The sequence below is a fragment of the Fringilla coelebs genome (genome assembly GCF_963513975.1).
Source record: "Fringilla coelebs genome assembly, chromosome: 2".
In the NCBI taxonomy this organism is placed as follows: Eukaryota; Metazoa; Chordata; class Aves; order Passeriformes; family Fringillidae; genus Fringilla; species Fringilla coelebs.
This window is the reverse complement of record NC_140029.1, coordinates 95,342,567-95,353,171: the sequence shown is the minus strand read 5'-3', so window position 1 is coordinate 95,353,171 and position 10,605 is coordinate 95,342,567. Positions and strand designations below refer to the sequence as shown.

The following is a 10,605-nucleotide window of genomic DNA, read 5'->3' as shown; positions in this document are numbered from 1 at the left end:
AGAAGCAGCTTATGAATTTTAGTAGAAGTTTGTCTTACTAGAAAATATTCAAAGCTATCTCTGAGAAACATGTATGTTGTTGGCTGCCCTTAAGGGATTCTTAAGGGATCAAAGTTCTCTCCCTATAGCTTTGTAACTGAGCTCAATACAAAGAAAGTAGGATATAGCCTCTGTTATCTTCTACCAGTCCTTCTTGGCCTTGAATCTATTCATTGTAATAATGAAACCATTTAGAATTACAGGGCTTTAAACAGAGAGCTGTGACTACAGAAGAAAAAGGGGTCTCTGTCTCAAAGGAAAGGCAATGTTCCACAGGATGTCCAGGCTGGCCTGGGTGTAAGGTTGAACATCAGGTTATTTTCACGTATCACTTTTATGAAGATACTGATGAAGTTTACTTTCATTTGATGGTGTTAAAATTACAGTACTTTGAAGATGAAATGTTTCAAGGACATACATTTATTTCTGTGGTTTTACAGCCCTATGAACTGTAGTCATGGAGGAGAACAATGTAAAAAGCTTTATGTGTATTTTTTGATAGGAAAACAGCACTCTGATACATATCAATTAAGTAGTCAAAGTTCAGGGGTCTTCTTACTATAGTGTGAACACAGGTGAGAACAGTTTTATGGTTGCTTTGGGTTTATTTTATTCAAAATAAAACTGACCTCTACATGGTTGTCCTTGAAAAAATGTTTTGTTGGTTGTTTGGTTTTTTTTTCCCTGAAGCAACCTAATTTTTTTACTTATCAGAAGAGCACTTGGAAAACTGGTGGCTGCAGCTGGGAGGTAGACAGTCTATAGGATATGGATGCTTTGCCCTGCTCCCTGGCCAAACAGAACATCAGCACACAGAGCCCTCAGCGGCTTGACAGTGTGGCTGGGCTTGGCCTGAGAACAGACATAAGATGACACCAAGCTGAAAAGATGATACAAAACTGGGAGGGGCTGTTGACTCACTCAAAGGCAGAGACCCTGCAGAGAGACCTCGATAAATTAAAGGATTGGGCAGTCACCAACCCTGTCAAGTTCAACAAGGTAAAGTGCCAGACTCTGAACCTTGGATGGGGCAACCCGAGATGTATGGACAGACTGGGGAATGAGTTGGAAAGCAGCAGCATGCAAAGGAACCTGGGGGTCCTGGTCAATGGAAAGTTGAACCTGAGCCAGCACTGCCCTGGAGCCAGGAGGACCAGCCCTGTCCTGGGGACATCAGGCCCAGCATCACAGCCGGGCAGGGGAGGGGATTGTCCCACTCTGCTCTGAGCTGGGGCAGCCTCACCTGGAATATTGTGTATAGCTCTGGTCACAACACAAGGAGGGTATAAAGCTGTTAGAGAGTGTCCAAAGGAGGGCAATGAGGATGGAGAAGGCCTTGAGGGGAAGCCATATGAGGAGTGGCTGAGGTCACTTGGGCTGTTCAGCCTGGAGAAGACTGAAGGAGACCTCACTGCAATCTAGAGCTTCCTCATGAACAGGAGGCACAGGCACTCTGTGGTGACCAGTGACACGACCCGAGGTGATGGCCTGAAGTTGTGTTTGGGGATGTTATGGCTGGATATCAGCAACAGGTTCTTCATCAAGAGGGTGGCTGGGCCCAGGAACAGGCTCCCCAGGAAGTAGTCACAGCACGAAGCCTGGCAGAGTTCGGGAAGTGTTTGGACAACACTCTCGGGTACATGGTGTGATTTGGAGATCGTGCTGTGCAGGGCCAGGAGTTGATCCTTACGTGCCCTTCCAACTCAGCATACTGTGTGATTCTACAAACAACCGGGCCTGGGCAGCACCTGCGGCTCTTGGGGGCGGATGCGGACGGCGAGCGCACACGCCGTACCGGGCCCTGACAGCGCCCGGCCTGCTGGGACAGCCGCGGCACCGCCCCGTTGTCCCGCCCGCCGCCTTCCGGGGCGGGCCGCGTTCCGCCTGCAGCTGCTGGGATGCTGCTGCCCGGGGCGGCTGGTGTTTCGGGCCGGGCCTTGCCGCCGCTGGCTGCTCTGTCCCAGGTGCTGCGGCTGGAGCGGAGCCGCCGCACTGCGATCGTGTTCCCGCTGCAGAAGCTGGAGCGGTACCTGGTGCCCGGCACCGACACGGCGCCGTTCCGCCTCTTCCAGCCCGGGCTGGCCGCCCTGCAGCGGGCCGAGGCGCTCTTCAGGTCCGACCGCGGGCACCCCATCGACTACGTGAGCTCGGCCGTGCGCATGGACCATGCCCCGCCGCCGGCCCTGCCCGAGGTCAGGCGAACGCTGCCCCCTCGCCCCTCGGCCGGGACCGTGCCGGGGCGGCGCCTTCCCCCCGCCCGGGCCGCCCCGGGCTGGGCTCAGCTGCGGGGGTAAAGGGGTGGTGGAGTGGTTGTGCAGCTCTGTCAGAGCGCTGCGCAATGTGTAGGGCACTTGCTGCTGCTTTTTAATAAATCGTTTATTTGTTGTTGTTACCCGTTGTGCAGCTCGGCAGCCTGACGTGTCCGTGGCTGGGAAGTGACCAGCACTGGCTGCAGCGAGAGGTGGGCAGGTGTAGATGTGCCTTCTCTGCCTCTCCCCCTACAGGTGTGCTTCATCGGCCGAAGCAATGTGGGGAAATCATCTTTAATCCGGGCCTTGTTTTCACTGGCTCCAGAAGTGGAAGTTAGAGTGTCAAAAACTCCGGTGAGTGACGTTTTTAACTTCCCTCCCTTTGGGTCATAAGCTGGTACCAGTTCAGAGAATAGGGCTGAGAAGGGTGGGAGGGAACAAGCTCTTAAGTAGCCTGAAGGGACAGAAAGTGCCAGCTCTGGTAGCCATCCTTATGGCTGGCACTGGCCTTGCTCTAGCCCAGGAAGAGGCAGAAGGAGCCCAGCCTAGCTCTTGAGGCAGATGAAGGAGCTGCAGTACCTGAGCAGGTGTGCTGTAAAGGCCTTTGAGAAGAACCAAGCTTAGAGACCCATTAAGGTATTTTTAGTCCATTTTATGATTAGAGCCGTGTAGGATTGCTACATGGGTAGGAGACTGGGCAGTTTAAAGCACTCTGGGGAGGCAGGGGTCTGGTATAGAGATATTTTGCAGAGCACCTCCTAGTACACTGCTTCAAAGCAGCTTTTTTAGAAACCACTCTTGTGCTTCATCTTGGCTCAAATCCTCTTTTCAGGGCCACACCAAGAAGATGAATTTCTTCAAAGTAGGGAAGTACTTTACTCTGGTGGATATGCCAGGATACGGCTATCGTGCCCCACAGGACTTCGTTGAGATGGTGGAGGCCTATTTGCAGGAACGGCACAAGTAAGGGACCTACCTGTACCTCAGCACAGGGAAAGCCAGACAGACACCCCTATACAGCATCATGTAATGAGGGGAGAAAATGCAGAGAGGTAGCTGCTTTCATCCATTAGTTCTGACATCATTTCCCTGGAAGCTTCTGCCTTGTCGCTCATTCATGTTTAGACAGGTCAAAACAGCAGGAAAGATTGAGGTACTGCTCCATGCTGACCCTCAGTTTCCATGCATGGCTTTTCTTGGCTCTTCCTATCCCCCGATCCCATGATACTTGTTTTTGCTTATGAATTTGGAAGTAGCAGAGCAGACATGAAATAATGGTGACAATTACTGTTTCTTGTATTTCTGGCAGCTTGAAGAGGACTTTCCTATTAGTTGATGGTGTAGTTGGACTCCAGAAAACAGATCATATTGCAGTAGAGATGCTGGAAGAGTTTGGGATTCCTTATGTGGTAGGTAATGCTTCATTCTTGGGTTGGTTATACAGTACAGGTAATCTAGAAAGGTACCCTCTACCTGAGCTTATGCAAGTTGGTACCTAAGCAGTAACCCTTTATTGTTAATAAAATAAGTGTTGAGGGAGACAAATGGGATTTAAGAGGGGTTTTTATGTGGTTTATTAAATATCTTTTTTTCAGCGTTCAGCTTGAGCAGCTTGAAAAGGCACACTCCTTATGCAGGCCATAGTTTTGGTGAACTGTGTTAGACATTTTTCCCCTAGATATGACCAGAGCTTTCAGACTGCTTTGTAAGACAGTCTAGGACTCTTACAGATGTTCCAGCTTAACAGCAAAATAATCTTTCTTTCTTCTCTGAATACTCCCTTTCTGGATCCATGCAGATGGTGTTAACAAAAATTGACCGAGCTTCCAGGGGATTATTGTTAAAGAATGTACTGGAGATCCAGAAGTTTGTAAAGGAGAGCACTCAGGGATGCTTTCCTCAGCTGTTTCTGGTCAGGTAAAGTTCCTCTCCACTGCTGCTGTTGTGTTTCTGGTGATGAGTTCAGCAGGGCAAGATACCACACAAGTCTGTATGGTCTAGAGGCAGCACCTCTCTGTGCCCCAAGGATAGAGGGTGGGCTCCTGATAGGGAAATGCCCTTTCCCTTCTTTCCCCCTTCTCTGCAAGTGAGTAATGTTTGTTTCCAAGGGTGCTTCTTCCTTTGGCCTTTCTCAAAGCAGGGCAGCAATTCCTGTGCTGCATGGTAGCAGGCTTTCCTATTTTATTTGGAGTTCTGATAACATTAAGAGCTGCAATTGTTGGATTGAGTAGCCAAAGTGCAGGCTTTTCCCAAGGTGTACTCTGAGATGTGTAACTGAGCACAGCCAGTGGCTGTCTGTCTTTATTACTCCAAGACACATCAATATGTGGCACTGAACATCTATGCCTCTGTTTCCACAGTGCTGTGGAGTTCTCCGGGGTTCACTTGCTCAGGTGTTTTGTAGCCCATGTTACTGGAAACCTGCCCACTGTAGAGGCCAGCTGAAAAGACCTGATCTGCTTGGCTCATCAGGAACAAAAGGTACCAAAAACAGGTCTGGGGTTTTTGTTGCAATTAACACAAGTTACTATATAGTATTTTTGAATAAATTAGTATTTATAAAGCTAATTTTTTTCTTTATTAGTTTCATCAGTTCAGGAAGTTTGCAGTGTGAATTAATCCAGGTTATTATAAAACTGTTTCAGAAAACCTACATGATTGTGCTAAGGAGAAAAAAAGTAGGTAACCTCCATAGAGAAGGGAAGTTTTAATACAGCATTTCCTCTCCCTACATTGAAATGTTCAAAAATCTACTACTCCATGCCTAACCTCTGCTATATTTAGGATACTAGAGACAGTCTAGTAATATCATTAATAAAGAGACATTTAATCTAGAAAAGAAAAACTACAGCCATAACATTAAGCAAAGTGTATTGCCCAGTTAATCGTAGGATACACAGAGATTTACTTCTCTAAGCTGGTGTTAGGGTTAGGATAGCAGGGGCCAAAAACTACCTCCTGTGCAACTTACCTGCTCTAAGGCCATGCAGAGTGGAGATAGCCAGCCTGTTATCTGTGAAGGTGTGTTTGATGTCTTGTATATTTTACTTTTGTAACTCTTCTGTGTCCTTTGTTCAGTAGGTGCAGCAGGATAGCATGCCTTGCTTGCAGATGTTGAGTTGTCCCTGTTCCACAAGGATGAAGGAAAGAACACATCTCTTACGGGATCTGCTTTTCCAGGAGTCTTGGCTTGAAACAGAGTGGAATAAAAGACTGACATCTAGAGGAGACCTGTGCTGCACACTGTCATGAGTCAGTGCTGCATCTATCTTCTGTTTTGAGATCCAGCATGGATTTCTGCAGCTCCACGTGGATGAAATGCCGGATCTGAGGCACACCATCCATGATCTGTATCAGCTCTACCCTGGCAGCTGAAGCACAGCACTGATGTGTCCTGTACACTTTAGGGGAACTGCTTCCCACAGCAGCTGTGTCTAAGAGAACTTGAAACTGTCCAAGTAGAAGGCAGAACTGGACAAAAGGAGAGCCATCAATAGCAGCACTCATACAGGAAAACTTAGTCTGAAGCTATGAAGTGCCTGTGTCACACCCTGGCACTCAGTCTTTGCTGTGTCTTAATGTGGCCAAGTGTGGTTGTGCAGTTGTCAGAGTTACTTGGATTAAGCGTTCAAACCTCAAGAAGGAAAGTTCTTTTCTAAACCATTCTGACAGTGCAAAAGAAGTAGAAATACCACTTTCTTTCACTATGCAGTTTCTTGTAACACACTATAGACATGAGACAAGATCTGTTTTCAGCGTACATGTAGGAAGAGGAGCATGAGATGAATGCAGTAAATGTGGCTCTCTCGCTTCTGCATCTTAGTGATCAAACCTGTAATTCTGTTAATATTTTACCTCTAGTCCCAAAATGCTGCAGGGCAAACCAGCCCAAGAGATGCATGATCCTAGAAATGGAGTAGTAGCTATACAGATGGAACAGGTGAAAGTGAACACTTCAGGAAGGGCCTTTTCATAGAATCTTTAAACCAGGATCTTCCAGAAACATCAGTCTTGTCAAGGCTGTAGTTTTCAGGGCCTCAGCCTTGACTGAAGAGCCTCTGAAAATAACCTCAAATATGTAAAAAAATGCAGTTCTGGTTTTAGTCCCTCCTCAGAACAAAACCCCTTAAATTTCATTACAACCCCTTACAGTGCTAGGAAGTCTTTTACTGACCACTTAAATACATCCAGTTAATCCATTTGTACAAACAAACTGGATGTGTGTGCATGGAACATTAGGTACCGTCTTCTCCAGAAGAACCAGTTTTACCTCTGGATACATCTTCATTTTATTCAGAAGTGCTTCAGATACTGGAATAACTCCTGCATTTTGGTCAGCCATTTGCAGGAGCCAATTCTACAATTTGATTCTTGAGTGTGACAATGCTCCTGTGACAAAACAGTAAATAAAATCAAATCCTCTCCATAAACAGTAAAACTTGGATTTAAGTGCCTTTATGGAAACAGGCTTTGGGAAAGCAGATGTCTTGACACACTACTGAACTTTTTTTGCCAGGTTCTTAAGGAACCAGCTGAGTTGCAAAGTGAGGAGCTGCGCTTTCTCAGGCCAGGGACACAAAAGATCTCCCTGTCTTTCCCCCTCATTGATGAGTGGTGGGTGGACCTGGCAGCATACAGATACAGTAGAGCTCATTTCAGTTTTAAATTGAAGTGTCTTTAGTTGTTTGCAGTCTGTAAGCTTTACTTAAGGCTCCTGTCATTATATGGTAAAGCTGTTCCTATTCTACAGCTGTTGTTTACAGAAATTATTTTGAGTATTAGCTTCCATGGAAAAGGATTTCACCTTGTGCATCTTCCCTGGTCTTTCAGCAGTACGTTCTGCATTTTCTTCCTCTACTCTGTCTTGTGTCTGGTCTCCTGTGTCACCACAACCCTGACACTACAAAGGCAGTATTTTTTCAAGTGTCCAAAATTAGAACGTTGCCGTCTGGACAGGTGTGCTAGTAGATCAGTAAAAACTGGTTAAACAATTGAGCTCAGAGCATAGAAGCCAGTGGCTCATACACCAGTTGCATGGCAATTACAAGTGGAATACAGCAAGGATGGATTCTGGAATGTGTCCAGTTTAACATCTTTATAAGTAATCTGGAGGAAGTGCATTGCTATCAAACGTGCCTAGGGCACCAAACTGGGGGGAACGGTGGACATGCTCAAGGGCAGGGCTGGAGCAAAGGGGCTGACAGCAGCTGTATGGAATACAATAGGACCTCCCCTACAAAGACAAGTTGAGAGAGTCAGGTGCTATCCAGAAGGTGGAAACCTCATAGCAACCAGTATGCAAAGGGAGCCTAAAGAGAAGCTATATGGGGCCCATCAGTAAGTGTAGTGATAGGACAAGGGGGAATGGGTACAAACTGAAAGAGGGGACTTACCTTGGACAACCTGGTCTCGTGGGAGGTGTCTGTGTCCAAGCAGCGGGGGTGGGATTACATGGTCGTTAAGGGCTTTTATTCCAACTCTTTTACATTCTATGATTCTGTGAACATGGGCAAGTGTGCCTCGCTGAAGGGAAGGAAAAGCCCCTGCCAACCGAACAAACCGACTGTGAAAAGCCACCCTTTCTGACCTCGTGGCTGAGCCTCTTTCGAGCAGGGGGGTTAACAGACACCTCCCGAGCTCACTTTCAAACCACGCTATCCCGATCTGGTTATCCAACAATGAACGTCATATCCAGGTTCGGGAAGGGCTACCAGACCTACGCCGCAGCACCACGGCGCTGCCCTCCGCCCAGGCAGGCCCGGCAGCACCGCCCACCCCGCCCGTCCCGCCCGGCTCGGCTCGGCGGGGCCGCGGGGCGGGGCCGGGCCGCCGAATCTGTTCCGGGCCGCCGGGAAGCCATGGCGGATGAGGAGGAGGACGTGCCGGTGAGTGGTGGAGGGGCTGCCCTTCCCGGGGATCCACAGCCCAGCCACGGACGGGAAAGCGACGGGAGGGGGCCGGGGCCAGACGGGCGCTGACCGCGGCCTCCCCTCCGCTGTGCCCGTGTAGTTCGAAGAGGACGCGGAGGACGCCGGCGGGGGCCTGGACGGCGGGCAGGGCAGGAGGAAGCGGCTGTTCTCCAAAGAGCGTAAGTCGGGCCGGGACACAGAGCCCTGCCCAGCGCGGCCGGGCCACTCAGCTGAAACCCCGAGCTGACAGCTGTGGGGTCCCAAAACTCACTTCTCCTTAGCAAAACAGCCGCTTTCATGTATCTTGGCTGCAGTTGCAGAAATCTGCCATGTAGACCCCCCTCAAAAATATCGCTAGTGTATCCTCTGGACCTAAAGTGTATCCTCTGTGCCCAAAGTCAGCTGCGCTGTCACTATGCAGTGCTTTGCAGACTAAATTAATGTTCAGAGAGCCTGTCCTCAGACATGCTCTTCTGTATGTACAGCTCCTGTCCCTACAGGAGGGCTTTTGTTGGCTTCTGTTTATTTCCTGTATGTTTCCTCAAGATTTGTCTTGCCTGACAGATGAGAAGGCCATCCTGGTGCAGGAACGTGCAGGCTGGTGAGCTCTTAACTAGATGCATGCAGCACTGAATGGATGAAAGCCTCATGCTGAGTGTTTCTTTGTGCAGTAAGGTGCATGATGTATGGATTCGGAGATGACCAGAACCCTTACACAGAATCAGTGGACATTCTTGAGGACCTGGTAATAGAGTTTATCACTGAAATGGTAAGTCAGCTCTAGATGGCATGGTCAAAACATCCTCACCAGAATGAGCTTTTTGAAGGTTAATACCTCTGATTCAAACACTGCATTATCCCAGGCCCCAAACTCATGGCATTAGTAGGAGAAACATAAACTTGGATTTTGTTTTCCCAAGATTAAAGCAAAATTTATGCACTTTGCTCCATGGGGATTTAGAACACTGAAGTCTTTAAGTAGCAGTGAGATTAGTATTATAGGAGGGGAGATACCCATCTGACTTTAGGTTTCACTGTGGCATCACTGTATGTGCAGCTGACAGAAAATATGGCTCAGATTTGAAAGTCTGTCAACTGTGTTTGCCCAGTGTCCGTACATGGATGGGAACTTAGCTCTGCCCTACAAAAGGAATACATTCTTGGGCCTGAGGCCATTTCTCTTCCAGACCTGGATACCATTTCTAACATCCAGACATTCCCCTTTCTATTGAAATGCTGGTCTTTCCTATCCTTATCAAAATGCCCTACACTATCCTCTGAGAGTTTCCTCACACTGCTTCCAAATGATGCCTGATCTTCAGCCATTCTGCAGACTGTGTGTCCTGTGTGTAATCTGGCCTTTCTTTTGATACCATTATGTGATGCATATGCAGTGGTTATATTCGGGGTGTGACAGCAGAGTAAGTCCCTGGTTTACTGGGAAGTTCTCTTGTGACTAGGATGATAGTGCCCAGAACCTGCAATTGCTTACTTTTTTATTATAAAATGACAGGAACTAAGGTGGAATTAAGACCTTAAAAAAGCACCATGGCAAAGGAATACTGCTGACTTTTTTTTCCCCTCTAACAGACACACAAGGCCATGTCCATCGGGCGGCAGGGTCGGGTGCAGGTGGAGGACATTGTCTTTCTAATACGCAAGGACCCCCGGAAGTTTGCCAGAGTTAAAGACCTCCTTACTATGAATGAAGAACTGAAACGAGCCAGAAAAGCCTTTGATGAAGCAAACTATGGGTCTTGATCCTGTGCACAAGCTGCACTGGGGCATTATTTGGGCACCTGCTGCCCAGTAAGAAGTAAGATCATGCATGTTGTTTGGAAGGGTGTTTTAGGATGGAGGCAACTGCTGGGATGTCTGCCCTCACTCCCAGCCTTTTCTGAGACATATTCAAGCAGCTGAAATGTTACCTAATTGTATGTGGTATACTTAGGTCTTTTTATACCATTTGATGAAATGAGAAAAAGAGCTCTAAAAATTCCTGCAATGTCAGGAGTCTGTTTCACGTATGCCTATGTTGCATCAGATGGCTCAAGGGCTGATGATTCCTGATTCTCTAAAATTGTTTCAGTTGTCACTGGGTATACCTGTGACAGGAAACTCTGAAAATGGATCTTGGTTATCTGTATAAAGACCTTAAGCCCAAACTACTATCAAAGTTGTGCTCTTTGCTCTGTACATGCTTTTTGAATAAAACATGTTTGTGCCCACGTTTCATAACTAAATGTACATTGATCAGTTCATACAAAGCGGGTAATACAGGCCACAGCTGTGCTTTTCCCTACTTCTGGAACAGCTATGGGGAGGTAAGTTCAGTTAACTCCTCATTTCAGAACAAGCATGACAAATGCTGAAACAGCAATAACACTGCATATCAAGGCTGTCACCTC

General features: G+C 47.6%; 2 protein-coding genes across 3 annotated transcripts; both read left to right on the top strand.

Annotated features, from left to right (window-relative positions):
- Positions 1–1,916: 1,916 nt before the first annotated feature.
- GTPBP8 (GTP binding protein 8) lies at positions 1,917–6,707 on the top strand. 2 transcript variants are annotated; one of them, XM_084226643.1, is made up of 7 exons: positions 1,917–2,231; positions 2,544–2,642; positions 3,121–3,251; positions 3,598–3,697; positions 4,087–4,205; positions 4,649–4,769; positions 5,370–6,707. In XM_084226643.1, exons 1-6 carry the CDS (start codon positions 1,938–1,940, stop codon positions 4,731–4,733), a joined length of 828 nt encoding a protein of 275 aa, XP_084082769.1. In that variant the 5' UTR covers positions 1,917–1,937; the 3' UTR covers positions 4,734–4,769; positions 5,370–6,707. The 2 variants fall into 2 exon arrangements, with proteins under 2 accessions (XP_084082769.1, XP_084082768.1); XM_084226642.1 differs by having other exon boundaries at positions 5,367–6,707.
- A 1,415-nt stretch (positions 6,708–8,122) lies between these two features.
- TAF13 (TATA-box binding protein associated factor 13) lies at positions 8,123–10,419 on the top strand. Its single transcript, XM_084226160.1, has 4 exons — positions 8,123–8,173; positions 8,298–8,376; positions 8,869–8,966; positions 9,788–10,419. The coding sequence occupies exons 1-4, from the start codon at positions 8,147–8,149 to the stop codon at positions 9,956–9,958; spliced, it is 375 nt and encodes a 124-aa protein (XP_084082286.1). The 5' UTR covers positions 8,123–8,146; the 3' UTR covers positions 9,959–10,419.
- Positions 10,420–10,605: the final 186 nt, after the last annotated feature.